Source organism: Eurosta solidaginis, chromosome 4 (assembly GCF_040869045.1).
Source record: "Eurosta solidaginis isolate ZX-2024a chromosome 4, ASM4086904v1, whole genome shotgun sequence".
In the NCBI taxonomy this organism is placed as follows: Eukaryota; Metazoa; Arthropoda; class Insecta; order Diptera; family Tephritidae; genus Eurosta; species Eurosta solidaginis.
Window position 1 is genome coordinate 141,730,848 of NC_090322.1, and position 24,075 is coordinate 141,754,922.

At 38.5% G+C, this 24,075-nt stretch overlaps 1 protein-coding gene across 1 annotated transcript in view; it reads right to left on the bottom strand.

Annotated features, from left to right (window-relative positions):
• The window catches only part of Dhc16F (Dynein heavy chain at 16F), a 77,534-nt gene that overhangs the window by 17,409 nt on the left and 36,050 nt on the right, over positions 1-24,075 (bottom strand). Inside the window, exons 11-22 of the mRNA XM_067779606.1 lie at positions 22,662-23,061; positions 22,480-22,590; positions 22,115-22,414; positions 11,735-12,122; positions 10,938-11,214; positions 10,542-10,885; positions 10,207-10,480; positions 3,972-4,424; positions 3,089-3,912; positions 2,440-3,034; positions 2,230-2,379; positions 41-352 (exon numbers count right to left, since the gene is read on the bottom strand). Of these exons, the coding sequence (XP_067635707.1) occupies positions 41-352; positions 2,230-2,379; positions 2,440-3,034; positions 3,089-3,912; positions 3,972-4,424; positions 10,207-10,480; positions 10,542-10,885; positions 10,938-11,214; positions 11,735-12,122; positions 22,115-22,414; positions 22,480-22,590; positions 22,662-23,061 (4,428 nt within the window). The remainder of the gene's footprint in view (positions 1-40; positions 353-2,229; positions 2,380-2,439; positions 3,035-3,088; positions 3,913-3,971; positions 4,425-10,206; positions 10,481-10,541; positions 10,886-10,937; positions 11,215-11,734; positions 12,123-22,114; positions 22,415-22,479; positions 22,591-22,661; positions 23,062-24,075) is intronic.

The window sequence follows — 24,075 nt, forward strand, 5'->3', positions numbered from 1 at the left end:
TAAAATATGTCCATTGATTTGTGTGACAATGTTTTCTTACCTTAAAAGCTCAATAGCTGGTTGACTGCCATACGTATCCAGTTTCGGCATATTTACGTCGTCAATGAACACGATCACCTTTTTACCGAATGGTGCACTTAGTTGTGTGCGTTTGCGTTTTTCTAATTGAGCTTCGATCATTTCCTGCGTACGTGCGCTACTTGTTTGGGCTGAGAAATTCAAGAGCACCGGTACTATGTTGCCTTTTGAGAGTTTCTTCAGCGTTGAAATGGCTAAAACGGATTTGCCGACACCAGTATCGCCCGTAAACATAACGGGGAAACGGCGATTGAAAAGTAATTCCGACACATAGCTGCAGAAGATTAAACAAAATTTGAATAAACCCCACAATCTCTTCAATTTTAAAAATAATGGTCCACCCCTTCTTTTTTTGGTTTGGGACTGGGACTTGGACTGGAACCGAGACTGAGAAAAATGAATGGAGAAGAATAAAAAGAATTGAAAGAACAAAATGAGGAAAGAAGAAAAGGACTGAGAAAGGAATAGAGTTAGACGAAAATAGAGAGATGGGGTTAGATGGAGCGGGTGAGGGAGAACGGGAGGGAGCTAGAGAGAAATTAAGGGTTACCCCAGCGGGTTAGGGGGGCAAAATATACCCGCGGTAGGTATGCCTGTCGTAAGAGGCGACTAAAATACCAGATTCAAGGGGCTGTGTAGCGCAACCCTTCAGGTTGCCAGCGCAATATATAGCTTCTCCAAACCCAATTGTCACCATCACCTATCCGCGGCGAATCCTGTTCCACTAACAGACGAGGCTCTGGCGACCCTAAGCTCCTCATGGAACTTGGGGTTGGGGAGGGAGGGGATGGCCTGAAGGTTTAATGTGGCCACATAAATCGTTCCCGAAATGGTCGGGCTAGCACCTTTTTGGTGCTGTAGTACCGGAGCGTACCGGGTCTGTATCCGGTAAAGGATCATCACATCGATAACACTCCCAAAAACCTTCGGGGAGCAACCTTATCGCTACAATAACAACAACAACAACAGAAAATAAGGGATGAAAAGGACATAAGAGGAGAAATAGACGCAGAGAGATGAGTGAATAAAAAATTAAAGAAAATTGGGAGAGACGGAGAGTAAAAGGTAAAAACTTAATAAGAGTTACATATGCAGCTAGACCAAAGTTAGGGCAGAAGAATGTCTGCCGGATATGCTAGTTGTTGTTGTTTTTGCTAGTCTTAATATACATTTCTTCTATGGGTGTATATTACTGTAGTGAACTGGATCGATTTTGATGATTTGATGATGGATTTGAGGATGCTTTAGATTTACAATTTAGTCCGTTTTCTTAGAACTGACTGAGGTAATAATGTGACAATATTTAATGATGCGACAAATGCAGTTTCTTCTGAAGAGCAGACTTGGCCTCTTAGAGAAACAGCTGTATGCTTTGATTTATGAGGCTTAGGCCTAGATTTCTTGCTGCTCGGAAAACAGCTATTACAAAAATTACATTGATCTCCCAAAGGAATATCTTCCCTACGTCTGGAGATAAAGACTAGGGTTGATGATTTTACCCGGGTACTTGCGTGGCGAAAGCGAAGAGAATCTATACATATATGCATACGTATAAACCCCTGCACGTTTGAAGCGTTTCTGGGTTAGATTTGGACAAATAAGGTTCACCGCGATGGCGATTTCGAAACTTTGCTCCATTCGGGATTGCTAAACAAAATCGGGTTATTTCGAGCCTTCTTTGGGTCCTGTGGGACAACTGCAGATTTTATTTGTGTTCCACAATAGCATCGATTGAGTACCATTTCTGAATCGTTTTCCGGATAATGCCAGGATAATTTGGGGTAGTTTCGAAAATGTTTTCAATACGATTTGTCGAGTATTCCTGGATAGATTCGAGAACGTTTCGGAATTGTTATCAGGTCCGTTTAAGAACAATTTGCAGATCATTTCGAGATCCTTACCAAATTTGGTTCGCGATCATTTCGCGACCATTCCGGGACTCTATTCGGGAAAGAGGTTGCGACCATATCGAGAGTATTCAGAAAAATAAATGATTCCGAATGCGAACGCGGTTCTGAAAAAACTAAGGAAAGACCCGCTTCTAAAAAAGTAAGCGATTACTAATCATCCACTTTAGTTTCATAGAAACATACTTTACTATTTTGATTAGAAAAACAAGTAACACTATAATATACCACACTCAGCACCTACCCATATTTTGTAGTGTCCACAGTCGGTACTTGCATATCGAAATATTTCATTTCAGGATCAAAAATAAATTTGTCAATTATTACATTCCAGTTTTCCCATGTCTTTGTTTCCATATTGATGAAATAGTCCCAGAGTGTGCCACGAGGAAATCTAAATTTATGTATAAGAGGTGAGTGCTTTACTTCTAGAGGTGCTCTAGGCTTAACTTACTCAAAGTTGTGGTCGCCTTCTACAACCTCCCTCAAATGTTTTTCAAAACCATCTTTTTCAGCATCCTTGAAATTGGAGGCGGCCGCCCACAAAACAGACCAACTATACATTTTACTCATCAGTGGTTTGTACTCATCCTCGGTACTCGCCATCCACTTCTTCTGTTCAATCAACGAAGCCAACAACTCGCACAACAGCACCACTTTAGCGCTTGTCACTTGATGGATCATGTAAGCGCCGTACTTAAGTGCGAGCTTCAATTGTTTGTTGAAATATTTGGTAAATAGCTGATAAAGAAAATCCATTTGTTCGGTGGTCAATTTCTTTTGAATATCACTTGTTTTCCATGAATCTACTAGAGGTAGCCAACCAAGATCTTCAGGATCGATATAAACCATACCACAGCGTGATACAGTAGCGGGCGAGGCTTGCGCTAAGTCCTGAACTTCGAAAACCATATGTACCCAAGCAGTCAATTTGATACGTTCAGAGTTTGCCAAACACAACATTTTATTATCATCCAACACAGTATTCAAATTCTCAATCCACACAGCATCCACCGGACCGTCACAAATAATCCATTGATGTATTTCCTCTGTGGAGCAGAAAAAATGAAATCTTGTTTGCACACTATAGGCGCACCACCTACCTTCCACATTTACTGCAGTACGCACAGCTAAGCCCAAGAGGCCGTCTTGCCATTCAAGTGTTTTGGAGTCCACATAACCGTACAACTCATTTATGTGCACCGCCTTTGGATTCATTGTTTGCATGTTGACTGGTCTAAAATTTGGTCCCGGCACATCGTTCTCATATAAGTAATTAAAAGCAAATGCAAGATTGTGTAGCACAGTCGTTTTGCCCCCACCAGTCGGACCGACCAACATAACACCCCAACGCACGCACATCGTCTCATATAACTGTATAACTTTGCGTAAGGTTATAGCAACCGGTTGTAGATTTTTTAAACGCAACCCCTCCAGCATACCTTCTTCCAAACTTGGATGTGAGCTGTCTGGTAATTCCACACCTGGAAACAAATCACTAAGTATACCACGAAAGAGCAAAGCATCATCAGCCAAAAACTTTGGTATATTCGAATCACGTAGTGCTGCAATAAGTGTTATGTCTTCACGCTGATCGGGTGCAGCACGTTTCAGAGTACCTGCCATCACCAAAACAGACTTCACGGCACGCATACCAAAATCATAGTGGTTCTGTTGACTTAGCTGCTCACTGCACAGTTTGTACATTTGCACCATTTTGTGTGCAAGAATTTTCGGATTCTCGAAGCCTTCGGAATATAAAATGACCTCTGAGATGAGCGCATAATCTGGCACCATCATTGACATAGGACGGAAAAGTGCTTTCAGATTGTCTGGCAGCTCGGTACGTCCCGCATAACCGGGATTCATGGTAATGAAAACGGCACAAGATTTATTGAGTTTTATTTCGCGACCTTCAAAAATAAAGCTGAAAAGAAAGAATTTTTTACGGTAATAGCTCAATCTTGAAGCAAACCCTCTACTCACCGCTTCGCATTTATAACTTTAGCATTTCGTATTGTTATCAATTGCTGCGCAATTACAGACAAAACTTCGATATCGATACGATTGAATTCGTCAAAGCAGCACCAGGCGCCACATTGCGCTAAGCCAGAGAAGAATCGTCCCATCATCTTGTAGTCTAAACCCTCAGAGCAATTGAAGACTACGCATTGTTTGGCGACGGCTTTAGCCAAATCTTTAGTGGTCTCAGTTTTTCCTGTACCAGCAGGACCAGCAGGTGCACCACCTAAATCCATTTGTAAGGCGCCCATTAAACAGAGATAGCAACGATCCGTTAACGGTGTTAATACTAATACGCCCCCCGCTCCCAAATACTCATAGTAGTAGGGTATATTGGCCGACGCCATACGTGTGTAGACGGTGTCAGTGTCGATGGCCCAATAGAAGCGTAACATTTTAAGCCAATTAAAGTCATTGCTAGAAATATTTATGGGAGTGAATTAATTTAAGTGAATAAATCGGTGGCTGCTACAAAATGTTGCAAGTTACAATGATGATTAGCTGGTAGATTTTTTTTATTTTTGGTCTCTTTGCCACCTTTATCGTAACTCGCGATAGGTTCTTTTAATCAGTGCTGCAAACCACCTTAAAAATCGGAGTGCTCGTTCATTGGCCCAACTCCGAACCGGTTACGTTCAAGTGGTTTAACCCGCTAAAAGCTAAGAAGCTTGTACCGCAAATGTCCCAATCAGATCAGCAAGAATTTCACCTGATCGACCAAGCAGAAAAGACGTCCACCCAGTAGCGGAACAGCAAATTGTTGAAGATCATCAGCAGGGATTATTGCCTGGAACTAAGGAAGTAGCTCCTCTCATTAAAAAGAGGGCACTTTAGACTCTTGAATTGTATTTTGACTGGCGTCTCATGATTTTAATTTACACCCTCATTAGTGATAGCAGATGTAACAAGTCTGGGAGGAAACGATCGAGTACGAATCTAGGTATTCATAGTGATACAGATATCAGATCTAGAAGCAGCAATTAGGATAGGTAGCACAATGGAGTTCAACCAAACAAAATATTTATTTCAGACTATAATAAAATAATTTAAAAAAAAATTTTAAGTTAAACGGTTATATTGAAAACAATACTTACATGAAGTAATAATAATATTAAAAGCTAGAAAATAATTTGGTAGGTCCTACACTGAAAGAAAAAGACTGGTAAAATCAACCGAAATACGGGCCAATTCAACCGAAATTTTTGTAAATTTTTATCCATCGCAACAAGATGTTGAATCAACTGCGCTCAAATCGTTTATTCGTAATTGACCGTTTTAGTAGTCAAATTAACAAAAAAAGTTGCTGCGACAGCTTTGTACGAAAGTACCTATGTTGCGGCATTTGCAAGGCAGATGCGTTTTCACTCAGATCTTTTCATGACAGAAATACACCCGGAGTGCTTGCCGAACAGTGCCGAGGAGCGACTCCGCTTAGAAAATTTTCTTCTAATTAAAAAACCTTATTTCTAAAATTTTTATGTGGCTTTGTCCGGGGTGTGAACCCAGGGTCTTCGGCGTGGTAGGCGGAGCACGCTACCATCACACCACGGCGGCCACCATATATATACGTAAATATGTGCATACATATAGTACACAGCATACATAAGTACAAAGTAGAGAGCGTAAAATTCTCTTTGAAAGTTGCTCATGTATTGACTGTTGATCGCTGTTGAAATGACCAGTGAGATCTGTGTGTTAACAAAAAAATCAGTTAGATTGATTAGGAATCTGTCAATTTTACAGAATTTTGTTAACTTAAGAGCGAGAATTCTTCTGTTGAAATGACTAAACTAATTTGTCCGCTTGACAAAGAACTCGGTCGAATTAACCAGAATTCGATCAATTTCACCGAATCTCCGTTAAGTCAAGAACAACAGAACCGGTTTGTTGATTTTACTAGCACCATTTCTTTCAGTATAGGTACTAGTCATCACACTCCTCATCAATCTAGGGCGTTGCTCAGATAATTAAATAAAACCGTTGGGCGCGTGAAATTTCTAAAAATGTGAGGCGTAGCATCGCCTGAATAAGGTTCAGTTGGTCTTTTATATATGACTATCAATAGAAATTTGACGCGTCCAACGCTTTTATTTAATTGTCTGATCAACGCCCTAGAATGATGAGGAGTGTGATGACTAATAACTAGAACCAATTATTTTCTATCTTTTAGTTTTATTATTTTTTCATGTAAGTATTCTTTTCAATAAAATCGTTTAACTTAAAAAAAATTTTTTTAATTTTTTTGTTTAAAATTTTTTAGTCTTTATTTAAAAAAAAAATAAAATAAATGTAAGGCGCGATAACCTCCGAAGAGATCTAAGGCCGAGCTTCTCTTCCAATTTGCGTCGTGCTCCTCTTGATTTTTCCCTACAAATTGGCCGGACGGGACCTACATGTTTTATGCCGACTCCGAACGGCATCTGCAAGGCAGATGAGTTTTCACTGAGAGCTTTTCATGGCAGAAATACAACGGAGCGCTTGCCAGACACTGCCGAGGGGCGACCCCGCTTAGAAAAATTTTCTTCTAATTGAAAAATCTTATTTCTAAAATTTTGATGTTGCTTTTCCCGGGAGTTGAACCCAGGGCTTACGGTGTGATAGGCGGAGCACGCTACCATCACACCACGGTGGCCGCTTTATTTAATTGCCTATTATTTCTCATTCTATTTAGTTCATTTAGTGACTCATTACTACAAGTGATCTTTCCTGACAATTTGTTACAATCTAAGTCCTCAATACATAAATAATCCTTCCAAAGACTTTACTTGACTCTACGCCACGTATGCTTGTCCCTCCCCCAACTCCAAAAAATTTTGATGTCACTTCTACCGGACTGTATGTAATATTTGTTCCAAATATGAGCCAAATCGGACATCATAGGTCGCTTTCTATTCATGTATGTATTATGTGTTCCAAATATGGAACATATCGGACCACAAGTACAATTTTTTTGAATATCTCGATCCTTGCGCCACCTAGCGGCGATTTGTTTTCATAGGTCGCTTTCTATTCTTGTATGTATTATGTGCTCCAAATATGAGTTAAATCGGACCACAAATACGATTTTTGTGAATATCTGGATCCTGGCGCCAACTAGCGGCGATTTTTTTCATAGGTCGCTTTCTATTCTTGTATGTATTATGTGTTCCAAATATGAGCCAAATCGGACCACAAATACGATTTTTGTGAATATATCGATCCTTGCGCCACCTAGCGGCGATTTCTTTCTTATTATTGCATTGTCATCGGGTTCTGAACTATATTCCAAATTTCCAGCTTGTAGCTTATCGCGAAGTTACTTAAATTTCAATTACAAAATTCGCGCCAACCAGCCAACCACCCAGCCTTTTAACTCAAGCTAAATAAAACCGTTTAAAAAGACTTTGACCATGCGACAAGCGATTTACTATATATAAAGCATACATGGTGGAATTAAGTTTTGAACCGAACCGACCCTTTTTTGGTGGTTTTTAGTGTGGTTTTCGAATTTTAAAATAAATTCGGCGCAGTCCGAGGTTCGGTTCATAGCCCGTAAATATTGGAAAGTTCGGTTCTTGAACCGGTTCGGCTCGACCCGGTTGTCAGCCCTGCTTTTAACAGCGTTGACGAGTAGTGTTTTGGTTCTTTTGTATTTCGGGTAAGGAGCGTTTTTAAATTTTGTTTAAATAGAAGAAGAAAAGAAAGCTTGGCAACAGTCAATGTGGGGCTCTAGCCCGATCCTTTATTCTATAACCCTGTATTCGTATCTGGGAAGCTACCATCTAATTTGTTTTTGCTCGATTGTAGATCGACGATTACTCAGCTTTTCGAGTTAATTTTCCATAAAGTCGTTCTAATTGTGCAGTTCGAAAGAACTCGTTTTCAGTTTGCACTTTGCTCTTCTGAGTGTTACCTAATCGCGGGGCTACCTCGTCTCCATAATGGTGAGATTAGACATTTTAGAAACTTGGTCAAATAGGAATCCATGTTACCATATATCTGCTCAGCGATGCAAGTAATGTATTTATCGATTTATTGATTTTAACCTATCTATGCTCCCTTCCCCACCAGAAGGAGTTCCCATTGAGTCCTAGAGGGATGACTGCACAATAATGGCAAGAGGTCCTGACTCTTCCATTGATGAGCTATGCTGTAAAATCAACAACTATCCTCCTAGCCACTCGAGTTTTTTTTGACTTACGTAGTCGTTTGTACCAAAAATGCTCAAAAAGGCGCACGCCCCAAACACAAAAATTAATCGGCAACGTGTTAAGCCGATAAATGCCCGGCGAGACTGTTTCCCAGAGTCTAAAACCAGAACCTCTCATTTGAGGAAAGCAGACTTCCCAGGTAGACACGCATCGCTGTGTCATGTGTCCCCACGTGATATCAAACACATTTTCTCTAACACTCTCTGGTCCAACCCAACCCCATTGAAACAGCAATTATCCCAGGACTCCTGTTAGAGAATATCGATGGAAATTTATGCATAATCGCGCATAGTAGATGGAGCGAAGCAGTGCCACAAGAAGATGTCCTCAGTATGCTCAATGCTCCGTCAAAGAAGCATGACGGACATCAGCATGGCTAAACCTTTACCGACTAGGCGAGCCGTAGTGTAACAGGCCACCCTAATTATCTCTGATTCGGAATAACTGACGCCAAGGGGGGCACCAAGGGAGATAAAGTTTCGTTCTCCTTTCCTCTGATGAGCCGAGTGCCATCCTTACATCTCATAACTCGACCTAGTCAGCGAAGCCATTCGGCTTTAATTCATTGCACTATATTCATTTCTGCGAAGTGGTCATACATTTAATCACTAAACGTTCTTCGATACATACCGTTGGCCATAGGGAGAGTCATATATAGTCCGGAGAACTTTCAAATATCAAATATCTACTCTTCACTCTACACCTTTCATGATAGCGAGTTATATGCTGAGCGTTAATATAGAAGGATATATATCTTCGAAGAGGGAGGACTTAATATTTCAATTGCTAGCTGAGCGCATAGAAGTACTTGTTCGCAAGGGAGCCTACGTTGAATTTCTAAGCGACCACATCGCTCACGAAGAGTCCGATGTACAACTGTTGGTATAGCGCAAGATTGAAGACCACCGTGAATCGGCTGACTGTACCAGTGCGGCTTCAGATCTGGTAAATTTACTATCGGCCAGATTGTCACTATGCACCGAGTCTTGGAAAACACCCGGCGAAAAAGAATTGACACACATCATCACTTCGTCGATTTTAAAGCCGCCTTCGACAGCAGGAAAATGTGCTGCCATATGCCGCTATGTCTGAATTAGGTTTCCCCGTGAAACTTGTACGGCTGTGCAAAATTACGTTGAACAACACCATCAGCTCTGTCAGAATTGGGAAGGACCTCCCCGAGCGGTTCGAAACTTAACGAGCTTTCAGACAAGGTGAAACCCCATCGTGCGATTTCTTTAACAAAATTTCTGGAATAATATTTTATAAAATCGTGCAATTATTGGCGTATGTCAAGAACATTGATATCATCGGCCTGAACATCCGCGCCGTTAATTCTGCTTGCTCTAAAGTAAAAAAAGAAGCGCAAAAGTTGGGTTTGATAGTGAATGAGGACAAAGCGAATTAACTGATGACGACAAGGAAAGAATCAGCACATTTGCAGCTTGGAAACCATGCCACTGCTGGTAGCTATAATTTCGAAAAAGTAAAAGACTTCATTTGTTAGGAATCAGCATTAACACTATCAACAAGAGCTTTGAAATCCAGCGAAGAATCACTCTTATCAATAAATGGTACTTTTGAAAATCATACCCTACACGTCAATTACAGTACTCGTCCTGCTATATGGTGTAGAAGCATGGACCATTACAATATCAGAGGAGTCGGCTCGGAGATCTACATATTCCAGCGAATGAAAGATGATGCACCAGCTAAGAAAGTATTTTTATCGGAATCCGCCTATGGAAGCAGAGGTAGAGAGCGAGCATCACTCCGTTGAAGTGTGACCTACTGTTAACCCAACGAAGAAGTAACTGGCGCATCCTGTTGGACGGCCATAACCGTTTTAACGGTTAAGCGCCAACTAAGTTAGTAAGTGTGAGTGATTTAAATTTTAGATTTAAAGTTTTAACTGTGTCTGGTGTTTTCCTTTTGGTGTTTGGAATACTTGACATTTGGTATGTAATTTATGGTATTTCGTTGCTGATTTGGTTCAAGGTCTCACTTACTTTTTCGTTACTTGTTTTTCGATTAAGAGTGTAACGGAATCCTTGGCATGTACATCGATTGTTATTAGAGCGCATAATATTTTACGCAGCAGTGATGTGATATCCTTACGTGTCAGTGCAGCCAAAGCAGCTAAATTTTTAAAGCACTTTTTTTCGAAATCGATCATTTTTTTATGTTTTACGGTTGCATCGGTGCTAGGGTTATCCAATATAATGTGTATATCAGCTGCCCATTGCTGTTGAGATATTGTCAAGACGACCTGATTTGGATGATCTGAAAAACAAAGAAGTTAGTAAAATACCAAGAAGAAATAAATAACAATAAAATTCAATACCCTGAAACCATTCATCGCGCTCCTTTGCCGGATAACATTGATAACCGAAACGCATATACCTTTTTACCGCAATAAACATTGCCTCCTCAACTTTACTTAGCCACTCTTCGACTGCGCCACGTGCTTTCAAACCCTTACCAAACAATAATTTCTCACCCTCGGGCGAAATAAATGCAATAATATCATTTGTGGGTGTCATCTTGCCACCATCGCCACTTTCCTTCTGACCAAATTCCAGTCGATAAATGGCATCGAAACATTTGCGTAAATGTGGCTGCACTGCCTGAGGTACACGAGTTTGCGCCAAAATCTCGAGCAATTCATCGTTGGATAGGAAATAAAATCTAAAAGAGACAGCATGAAAAAATTCTGGTTCTTTTTCAGTGAGAATCTTACCTTGGAAATACCACACGTTTCACCTCCAGATATGCCTCCAAGCCGCGGCTAATCAAGTCTAATAAACGATTATTCTCATTGATTTCATCAAATGTGTTACGATCGGTCATGACTGGCAGCGCTAGTGAAACTTTTTTTGCATGCCGCATAATATTTTTAAAGCTTTTATCGACGGCGAAGAACATTTTTGCTTCTTGTGGCAATTGACGTTGTATATCGGGTGAGGAGAATATCGCTTCCAAATATATCCAAGTCGTTTGACAATTCATCCAAACCTCTGTGAATGAGAAAGTTGTATTAACGCATGTATAGTTTGCCATGGTTTTCATTACTCGGGTACTATTGCCCGGAGAGATCTAGGTTATTCGCCAACCTGGGTGTTATCCCACCTTACCTTTTACTCAAGTTCCCATTGATAAACACCAAAAACTGCATTTTCCGCAGACTTAGAGTTTGAGAACTTCACCCGAGTACTCGGATAATACTCGCCTAGGGGGGAACCGGGTATTTTACTATTGACCCAGATACCCGCTACACAGGTAAAATCATCAGCCCTAAAACAAGTATATCATACTAAGCAGTAAACTAAAGTAAATTTATAGAAAATCTACAGATGGGTATATAATAATCGGTTCTGTCAGAACTTACAATCTATTACTTCATTTCACTAAAACATTCTTCTAACTGCGGTTAACGGGCATAAGAAATGAAGCAAATAAAAGTTTATCCGATGAGGACTACGTTGCTAACTGTTAAAAATAAAAAAATAAAAAATTGATAAAGCAATCAATAAATACCCAGCATCTCATTAAATAATTCCAATTGTTCGATCCATTCTTGTACTTTCGGCTGTATGGGTCCAACGAATTTCGAAGCCGCAATGGTATTAATATTCACATTCGAATCATCAAGTATCACTTGCAGTTCCTCAGTTCCGGCCAATATGAATACGTCCTTCTGATCATGATGATTGACAATTGATAACTCAGTTTCTTTCCATATATTTTCAATATTTTTCAACATAGCTTCGAGCTGTGATTCGCCAGTTGCTTGTGAAGAAATTTCCATCAATTGGTTTGCGTTATCCGGTTCAAAAGCACCAGCTGCCTCGTAGGTTGATATGCGAATGCCTTCCTCTTGGTATACACGTATATTCAGTATAGTTTCGACATCAGTCCAGTGGCGCTGTTGAAAAAATAAATAAATAGAAACATCTTAATACGTGTATACACATTTTCGGAACCGGTTAAATTTTTAAAAACTTTGGCTATTTCAAATGGGTAACTGTTTTGAATCCTCTTACTTTTTGCGGCGAATATTGCAACTTTGGCACATCACTACGACATTAGTAAATAAGTAATGCGCATCAATAACGATGCACGCAGGATAAATAACCTTGCTTTAATACATATACACTTGCCAGAAAAAGTATACGTACATACAGGTGACCAACCATGTGCGAAAATGCAAAATTATTTAATTTTAGCATTTATTCCTTTGATTAGATATTCATTTATTTATTCTTGTTTTATCTTGCTGTATTTTTATCGCTTACTATTAAAGAATAGGAAATTTTACACAAAAAATTTAAGTATGGGAACTATAAGAGCCAGAAAAAGTTTCCGTATACTACAAAAAGGAGAAGTCCCCCATTGAGTAACGACGTATACGCTCTTATTCACGTGTTTATTTTAATGTAATACCGATATTTTACTGGTATACAATAATTTCACTGGACGCGGTTTCGTATTTGGTGTTTAAAATCAGCGATGGCACCCAAAACTAAAGAAATCAGTGTTGACGAGCGACGCATTATCCTAAAACTAAGGAAGGCAAATATTTTCCGCGAAATCGGTCAAATTGTAAAAAGAAGTCACTCTTCTGTGCAGTATGTGGTAAATAAACTCTTTCAAATCAATGGGATCACTTGTATCTAAGTCACGCTCTGGGCGCCTAAGCAAATTGATGGATCGCGAGAGGAAATTTATTTTAAAAGCTGTAAAAAGTAATCCCAGAATAACTGCTTCCCAAATAAGTGGAAACATCAAAGCTGATTTTGGTAAGAGTATTCAAGAAGACACCGTTCGCAAATTCATAAAGAAGAATGGGATGAGGGCCCATGTAGCTCGTCGTAAACCATTCATATCGAGAGTCAACAGAAAAAAATGGATGGCCTTTGCGAATGAGTTCATAAATAAACCAAAAGAGTTTTGGGAACGTATCTTATTTTCAGAAAGAGAGCAAAGAAAGCTTGTTTGGCGAAAAATCGTTACTGCATTCGAAAAATGTAATCTCGTCCCAGCGGAAGTATGTTGGCAAGAGTAGGAAATTTGGTTTTTATTGAGTCGACTATGGATCAGTATGGCTATTTAACTATTATAAAATCTAATTCGAAAGAAAGCAGCCTAAAACTAGAACTAGGAGAGGACTTTTGGTTTCAGCAGGATAATGATCCGAAGCACGCAGCAAACAATGTAAAGCTATGGTTACTTTACAATATAAAAATCAGTTGCGTACGCCTCCACAATCCCCAGACTTTAACCCTATTGAGAATTTGTGGGATTTATTGGAGCGTAGAGTCCGACAGCACAATATAACTTCCAAGCAAATGCTGAAAACTGTTATTTTGGATGAATGGAACAAAATAACTACTGAAGATACATCCAAGCTAGTTCATTCAATGTCAAAGCGTCTTGCGGAAGTCCTAAGCCGCAGGGGTTACCCTACTAGTTACTAAATCGACAATATTTTATCAAAAACATGAAGAGTTTAAGCAAAGTTTGTTATGTACGGATACTTTTTCTATGTAGTTCCACTGAAGCTTTCTTTTTTATAACAAATTTGTGAAATTACTTAAATATAAATAAATTTTATTTTTTAAATAAAATTTTTGAATTGCCTCCCATTTATCCATGCGGTGTTGGCACTTTATGCAAACGTGATTTTTGGAAAGAGAATTAAACAATTAATTAAATACAGTCGGAAAAATAAACAAAAATACCCCATGAAAATGTATAGAAGACATTTATAAACATCTCGCCCAAAAAAAAGTAGCGACTACCTCACAGTCTACATCGAGTAAATGCCTAAAAAATAACGAGTGACGGCTCTTATTATATCTATCCGTTTGCCTAAGTGTTGCCCATAAGAATGCGTTTGCGAGGCTACCACCTACTAGAAATTTTATTTTTTAATTATACGATACATGTCCATTTCGGTATCAAGCGAAAGGTATTTTACTCAATATTTTATTATGAACATTGTTAAACACATATACTAATTTCTATCACGGAAGCCGCTCAACCGATATGAATAAAATTTGTTACACTAATTTTAAGGGCCTTGGAAAAGGACACCGGCTACATGAAGTCTCAATTTCTTAGAGGATTTTAAAGATATGAACAGTAATATGGTACAGAAAGCCTTACAGCCACATTCTGTTTGGCGAACCAGACGCTTAACGAACGAAACCTACGTTGCCGATACCGTCTGCTAATGGTAGTCAGAAGCTTTCGCTGTCGCTTATCGTCCAGCTTTACGTTATGCGTCAACTGCACGAAAGCAATTGTCAAATTTGTTTTCGCTTTCATAGCAGCTGTTCATGATAGGGAATGCCGAAATAACGTAAGAGCCGGCTGTTATGTTAAAGATACTCCCTGGAGGTTTTGAGGAGTGTTATCGATGTTGATGGTCCTTTGCCGGATACAGATCTGGTACGTTCCGGTAACAAAGCACCATAAAGGTACAAGCCGGACCATCTCGGGAACTATTAATATTACCACATTAAACCTTTAAGGCCAACGAGGTAACCGAGAGTATAAAAGCAGCGCAAGCCGAGTAATAATGAATCAATTTGATTTTAACACGCTATTAGTGAAGAATGCGAGTATTGTAATTGTGACGTACTACTGTCACATTAGATTTGTATATAAAGAACGTTTTGCCATACTAAATATTTGAGTTATTTATTCGACAGTTCAGCGATTCGAAAGTTAACAAAAGCTGCAAAATAATCGGGAATTTCCTCAAATTCGTTACATTATGATATTGACGAGGTACCGACGAGTTATCGATGTTAAAAACGTGTTTTTGATCAAAAAAGTGATCGATGAGTTATCTATTTTTTACCGACGACTTATCGAAAAGTTATCGACTTGTTATCGATTTGTTTCCCAAAAGTTTCTATATATTATTGACTTTATAGTTTTGTTTTCTATAAAAGAAGTGACCGATAACTCATTTGTTTTCCACCGACTACTTTTTTTCACACAAGTTTCAAAATACTATCGACGTGTTATACGTGGTTTTTTATCGAAAATTTATTGATTATCTGTTGAAAAATTGTCGATTATATATCGGAAAATTTGATGATATGCTATGAAGAAATTATTGATTTGGTTGTCGAAACTAGCCGGTCTGCTATCAAAAAGTTAACGATTCCTTATCGAATATCGAGTTGGTATTCAAAATTTAGCGATATATTATCGGAAAACTGTTGATTATATATAGAAAATTAATCGATATTTTACCAAAAAGTTATCAATTTGGTTTCGAAAAGCTATCGGTTATCGGAGATATTTGTTGTTAGAGTGTTAGCAGTTTGTTGTTATGGATTTGTTATCGACGACTCATCAGTTGCTATGAAACTGATGCCGAAAGAACTGCAATACAAAATGGATGACACATCTGTAACTCAGAGATAAAAAGCCGATAACAAACCGATAGCTCGTCGATTATTTTGCTTTCAATAAGCAGTTAACAAATCTTTAGCTTGTCGATATCCGATGTCGCTTATAAGAAGTCGACGGAGCTCTTTTCAAATAGACCGAAATTATTTGTTTCTGGTAAAGTTACCTCTGTGGTGAGTAAATTTTAATCTCTGAGCGATGTTTAGTTATAAAAATTTGTTTTCTAGACGAATGTGTGTTTACATATCGAACTTCACGAGATCTTAGTACTCATTGGATAACGGTTGGTTGTACAGATATAAAGGAATCGAGATAGATATAGACTTCCATATATCAAAATCATCAGTATCGAAAAAAAATTTGATTGGGCCATGTCCGTCCGTCCGGCCGTCTGCCGTTAACACGATAACTTGAGTAAATTTTTAGGTATCCTGATGAAATTTGGTATGTAGGTTCCTGGGCACTCATCTCAGCTCGCTATTAATTATGAACGAAATCGGACTATAACAACGCCCACTTTTTCGATATCGAAAATTTCGAAAAACCGAAAAAGTGCGATAATTCATTACCAAAGCCGGACAAAGCGACGAAACTTGGTAGGTTGGTTGACGTTATGACGCAGAATACAAAATTGGTAAAATTTTGGACAATAGGCGTTGCACCTCCCACGTTTAAAAGAATGTAAGTTAAAGTTTTGCAAGCTGTAATTTGGTAGCCGTTGAAGAAATCATGATGAAATTTGGCAGGAACCTTACTACTATTACTGTATGTGTGCTAAATGAAAATTAGCAAATCGGGTAACTAATACACTCACTTTCAAAAAAATTTTTTTTGGAGACAAATTTTAACAAAAAATTTAATATCTTTACAGTATATAAGTAAATTATGTCAAGATTCAACTCCAGTAATCATATGGTGCAACAAAATACAAAAATAAAAGAAAATTTAAAAATGGGCGTGGCTCCGCCCTTTTTCATTTAATTTGTCTAGGATACTTTTAATGCCATAGGTCGAATAAAAAATTACAAATCCTTGTGAAATTTGGTAGGGGCATAGATTCTATGACGATAACTGTTTTCTGTGAAAATGGGCGAAATCTGTTGAAGTCACGCCCAGTTTTTATACACAGTCGACCGGATGTCCTTCCGCTCGGCCGCTAACACGACAACTTGCGCAAAAATCGACATATCTTTACTAAACTTAGTTCTCATACTTATCTGAACTCACTTTATCTTGGAATAAGAAATGGCGGAAATCCGACTGTGACCACGCCCACTTTTTCGATATCGAAAATTACGAAAAATGGAAAAAAAACCATAATTCTATACCAAATATGAAAAAAGGGATGAAACATGGTAATTGGATCGGTTTATTGACGCAAAATATAACTTTAGAAAAAACTTTATAAAATGGGTGTGACACCTACCATACTAAGTAGAAGAAAATGAAAAAGTTCTGCAGGGCGAAATCAAAAGCCCTTGGAATCTTGGCAGGAAATAAATTAGCGGTACCCGACAGATGATGTTCTGGGTCACCCTAGTCCACATTTTGGTCCATATCTCGAAAACGCTTTCACATATACAACTAAGAGCCACTCCATTTTAAAACCCTCATTAATACCTTTAATTTGATACCCATATCGTACAAAAACACTCTAGAGTGACCCCTGGTCCACCTTTATGGCGATATCTCGAAAAGGCGTCCACCTATCGAACTAAGGCCCACTACATTCTTTCATTTCATTTCATTTCATTTTCAGTCAATGGTACAAAACCTTACAGACTAGAAATACAAAATTTCTTAAAGATAAAACTTAATAACACTTAAAAATAATTTAATTGCAAATTAGCCAAAAATATGGATCTGGACTGAGCAAAATCTAGATTGAGAGTTATGAAAATTCGACTAAATTCTGCAAGCGACCTTGTAATGGGTGCGTACAATAAATAGTTAGATCTAAGCGTTTTAACGTGAAACGGAACTTGAGTACGTAGGACCCTTTGAGGCACATTAAAGACAATTTGCTCGAGAAGGTTAGGACAATTTATCATGCCAGAAATTATATCATAAACAAACATGAGAGAATGTATTATGCGCCTCGACTTAAGCGATTTAAGGTTAATTAATAGGCAACGGGCCTCATACGACGGGAATGGCTCAACAAAATGAAGAGGTTGCAGAGAAAACCGTGTAAATCGGCGTTGAATTGTCTCGATCCTATCGGAGTGTAAAGCATAAATAGGGTTACAGATTACTGAGCCATACTCTAACTTAGATCTTACTAGGCAATTACAAAGTGATTTTCTAGTGTATGGGTCTTTAAAATCACGCGCATAATGACGCAAGAAGCCCAAGTTAGAATTTGCCTTAGGTACAATATGATTGATGTGATTGACAAAGGTGAAGCCTGAGTCAAAAACCACACCTAAATCCCGATACTCATGTACATTAGATAGGGGGGTGTTAGAAATAGCGTAAGTAGTGACAATTGGATTTACAATTTTGGCAAAAGTCATTTGGAAGCATTTCTTTGTGTTGAGCGACAGTTTATTTCTCACACTCCAATCAGATAGCTTATTTAGATCGCTTTGCAATGATAATGTATCTGACACGCAGGTTATTTCATTAAACATTTTTAAATCATCCGCATATAGTAAGATTTTGAAGTACTAAAATAAGTTTTAATATCACTAATAAGAAGTAGAAATAGCAATGGGCCACAAATACTACCCTAGGCATACCAGAAGTGGCAACGTACGGGTACGATTTAGTATGACTAATTTCAACATAAGATACTCGATTAGACAGGTAAGAGTTTAATCAAGAAAGACGAGTTGAATGGAATCCAAACTCTTCTAACTTCAATAAGAGAATACTATGTACAACGGCATCGAAAGCTTTCGAAAAGTCTGTATAAACAACATCGACTTGATGACGAGATTTAAAGGCTGAGATGCAATATTGGGAAAATTCAGCAAGGTTTGTAACTGTGGAGCGACCGCAGACAAACCCATGCTGATGCAGATCAATTATTTCTTTTACAAAGAAATACAATTTATCTTTCACCACCTTTTCAAAAAGTTTAGAGCAGGTGGTGAGTTTAAAAATAGGCCTAAAGTTTCGTACATCCTTTTTGTTACCAGATTTGAACATCGGAGAGACTGATGCAACTTTCCACCGATCAATAAAATCACCTTTGGCAAGGGAAAGATTAAAAATATGTTTTAAAGGCAAACTGAGAGAGGAACTGCAATTTTTTAGTAAAAATGGGGAAAAACCATCCAAATCTGTTTTTGTTGAGGGGGCTGTAAAGAAGAAATGCTGTTCATAATATCAAGCTTAGATACCGCCAATGTTCCGAGGTCAAGAGAACTTGGAGAACAACTGGTATTTGAGGCACTTCCACTGTCATGGAAAAAATTTGAACTAAAAAAATCAGCAAATAAATTAGCGGTATCAGATAAACACTGAATATGCTTACCATCGAAAGTCACACAGGTGGGAATGTTTGTGCAACCTTTTTTTGAACGTATGAAATTCCAAAAAGATTTCGGGTTGGATTTAAATTCAACTTCATACCGAGCGATGTATTGATTGTATAACTGTATATCAAGAGCATTAAACTCTCTTGAAAGTCTACAATACTCATCTTTAAAATTACAGTTACCAGTAGATTTGTGCATGTTAAAATATTTGTTTCGCTTATTTTTAAGCCTTTTTAGGTTTTTTGTATACCAGGGGAGTTTGTGTATACGGGTGGGGCGTACGGGTACGATGTTGCAAACTACTTCTAAAACGTTAATAAGAAAAATATCATAACATTCAGCGACTAATTTCGAATTGAAGAGATATTCCCAGTTTACATCCAAAAGCCTATCATTCAAGTCGTCAAAGTTAACTCCTCTAAAGTCATAAGTACGCGGTTCATTGAGAGAAACTGGGCTAAAATTTAGCACTTCTAGAGTTATTGAGAGAGGAACATGGTGCAGGTCCGAGCTACAGAGTGGAAATTCACACTCATCTAAATTGAAACTTAGGTTCTCGTCAACAAAGACAAGATCTAAAATATTATTCAGCCGGTTAGGCGGATAATTAATTTGGATAAGATTGACACTATATAAGCTATCAAGAAAATTGATCTCATGAGAATAATTAATATTAGTAGGAGTGAGTATACTTTTGTCTAAGAAGTTAGACCAAATAATTTTATTAAGGTTAAAGTTACCCAGAATACAGAAATGGCTTTCTAAATTCCTTTCACAGATGTGAACACTATTACCTACATGTGAATATAAAGATTCATCACTATTAGGTGGAATATATGAAACACAGAAAAATACTTTAACAAAATCGCCAAAAACGCAAACACATAAAATGCTCATTAACACCTTTCATTTGATACCCATATAGATACAAACGCATTCTAGAGTCACCCCTGGTCCACCTTTATGGCGATATCTCGAAAAGGCGTCCACCTATAGAACTAAGGCCCACTACCTTTTAAAATACTCATTAACACCTTTTATTTAATACCCATATCGTACAAACGCATTCTAGAGTCACCCCTGGTCCACCTTTATGGCGCTATCTAGAAAAGGCGTCCACCTATAGAACTAAGGCCCACTCCCTTTTAAATAATAATTAACACCTTTCATTTGATACCCATATCGTACAAACGCATTCTAGAGTCACCCCTGGTCCACCTTTATGGCGATATCTCGAAAAGGCGTCCACCTATAGAACTAAGGCCCACTACCTTTTAAAATACTCATTAACACCTTTAATTTAATACCCATATTATACAAACACATTCTAGAGTCACCCCTGGTCCACCTTTATGGCGGTATCTCGAAAAGGCGTCCACCTATAGAAAAAAGACCCCCTCCCGTTTAAAATACTCATTAGCAGCTTTCATTTCATATCCATATCGTACACACACATTCTAGAGTCACCCCTGGTCCACCTTTATGGCGGTATCTCGAAAAGGCGTCCACCTATAGAAATAAGGCCCCCTCACGTTTAAAATACTCATTAACACCTTTCCTTTCATACCCATATCGTACACACACATTCTAGAGTCACCCCTGGTCCCCCTTTATGGCGATATCTCGAAAAGGGGTCCACCTATAGAACTAAGGATCACACCCTTTTAAATATACATTAACACCTTTCATTTGATACCCATATCGTACAAACGCATTCTAGAGTCACCCCTGGTCCACCTTTATGGCGATATCTCGAAAAGGCGTCCACCTATAGAACTAAGGCCCACTACCTTTTAAAATACTCATTAACACCTTTAATTTAATACCCATATTATACAAACACATTCTAGAGTCACCCCTGGTCCACCTTTATGGCGGTATCTCGAAAAGGCGTCCACCTATAGAAATAAGGCCCCCTCACGTTTAAAATACTCATTAACACCTTTCCTTTCATACCCATATCGTACACACACATTCTAGAGTCACCCCTGGTCCACCTTTATGGCGATATCTCGAAAAGGGGTCCACCTATAGAACTAAGGATCACACCCTTTTAAATATACATTAACACCTTTCATTTGATACCCATATCGTACAAACGCATTCTAGAGTCACCCCTGGTCCACCTTTATGGCGCTATCTAGAAAAGGCGTCCACTTATAGAACTAAGGCCCACTCCCTTTTAAATAATAATTAACACCTTTCATTTGATACCCATATCGTACAAACGCATTCTAGAGTCACCCCTGGTCCACCTTTATGGCGATATCTCGAAAAGGCGTCCACCTATAGAACTAAGGCCCACTACCTTTTAAAATACTCATTAACACCTTTAATTTAATACCCATATTATACAAACACATTCTAGAGTCACCCCTGGTCCACCTTTATGGCGGTATCTCGAAAAGGCGTCCACCTATAGAAATAAGGCCCCCTCCCGTTTAAAATACTCATTAACACCTTTCATTTCATACCCATATCGTACACACACATTCTAGAGTCACCCCTGGTCCACCTTTATGGCGATATCTCGAAAAGGGGTCCACCTATAGAACTAAGGATCACACCCTTTTAAATAATCATTAACACCTTTCATTTGATACCCATATCGTACAAACGCATTCTAGAGTCACCCTGGTCCACCTTTATGGCGATATCCCGAAATGGCCTCCACCTATAGAACTATGGCCCACTCCGTTTTAAAATACTCTTTAATAACTTCCATTTGATACCCATTCCACACAAACACATTCCAGGGTTGCCCTAGATTCATTTTCCTACATGGTGATTTTCCCTTATTTTTTCTCCAAAGCTCTGAGCTTAATATGTTATGTTCGGTTACACTTGAATTTAGCCTTCCATACTTGTTTATTTTACACTGTGAAAAAATCTTACTTTGTCCGCAGCCAACAATAAACATGCAGCCTTAGTAAATCTTCGAAAACTTTTTTGACCTCGTTTTGAAACATGCACTCATGAAAACAAAGTATGTGATATTACTTACCCCTTTTAGATTGGGATTACGTAGAAAACCAATTGCAGGTAATTTTTGTCTAAACTCCTCTGCAGAGGCTTTCATTTTTGGCACGATATCATTTTCGGGTAAGTATTTTTCAAACTGCAGGCAATTTTTGATTATTTTCATATTCAAGTTGTTCATATCCTCCACATTGAGATCAGTAAACTCCATATTGAGCCAACTTTCCAAGCCCTCATCCCATTCATCCAGCGACTGCCAAAGATTGTTGCGCAAGCGTATTTCTTGAAATGTGTCTTCCATTTCCAAAAATTGTGATATGTCGATCTTAAAATAAAAATTTTGTTTAGCATTGTATCTCAACACGCAATAATACACTGGCCGAACTATACCTTGAATTCTTTTTGATAGCCAACATATTCGTCCGCTTTCTCCTTACAATTACTCAACCGTCGATGCAAGTCCTGTAACATTGCTTTTGCTTTTTGACTGCCTGTATTGAGCTATGAAAGTAAATAAAAAAAAAAAAGACAAGTTAATATTTATAATTTGTGTCTAAATATAATCGACTTGCTTGTAGTAGTTGTGGATTTTGAACTGATAGCGCAATTTCATGAATCTCCTCATAGAGTACTGCAATATCATCCACCATACGTTTCCCCAAAAGATTAACGAACTCGGGACGTCGCGCCTGCGCTTCCTTTAACATATCACCACCACGATTTACTAAATCCTCACAATCCATGTAATCTTCTCGACGCTCATCGTCAATGGGTATTTCAAATTCTTTTATTACCATAAATACATCGTGCGCATAATCGACTTCTTCGAATAGTTTTTCCAAATCTTCATCGATACGTTCTAGCTGACGTATGTGTTCAACTATTTCCAATGTGGTTTCCGGTTCCACACTGATGACGCTTATAAAATCGTGTGCCTCCTGTGTAATACGATCGACTTCTTCGGTAGCCAGCCTATGGAACCCAGTTGTTAGTTGCGAGTATTATGGAAATTTTGTTTAGCATTGACTAGTAAGACTAAATAAAGATCTGGGAAATAGCGAACTACCCGAAGAGCTATTCAAACAAGGAGGGAAGAGAAGATTAGAAACGAGAGGGATGCGTTCCTGAAATCTCGGCAATGACCGCAGAATAAGTGCGCATAATGTCGTACAAAATGTTTTATCTATCGTATTGTAACGAATTTACTGCAAATGCTCTTATTTGCAACCCTCTGCCAAGTTCGAGTCACTAAACTGTTGAATAAATAACTCCAATCTTCAGTAATGCAAAAATGGCCTTTATTAAAGTACTTCACAATAACACTTATACTTCGCTTACTGATAGCTTGCTTAACTCAAGTGATTAATAGCTTAAATGAAACTGATGTTTCGCTTCTACTGTTGCCGCCCTTTTATACTGTCCGATTTCCTTGTTGCATATTTCTAGGCTTTTCTAATTCCAGAATTTACTAGTTAGTTATAAATTTCTCAGCTACAACTTTATAGCTTCTCTCACACCCCATGCGCTTGTATGTGTGAGCGACACTTCCTCAATTACAATTGCATACCTTTAGAAGCACCTCAGATAAGATATCTGCATGTCTGTGCGTTGCCTCTCTGCTGCGTGTACGTGCATGTGTAGACACAATGATTTAATTATTGATGTGAATTCACATCACTGCCCAGCATCGGCTTAGAAATGGCTGTACCCCTTAGTGTTGCTAATATTCGTAACACTGCTCTCCACCTAAGTCTGATCGTCCTGATCAGACAAATCTCTCGATCTAAACGTTGCCAACTTTTCCATATGGACCACTTTCATTTTGGTTCGTGTTTTACCGATGGTTTGTATGCGGTACACTACATCGTTGATCCGTTTTACAACTTTGTATGGGCCTTCCGAATTACACTGCAATTTCGGGGACAAACCTTTTTTACGTTGTGGGTTATATAACAGCACCAAATCTCCTTCCTGAAAACCTTCCGA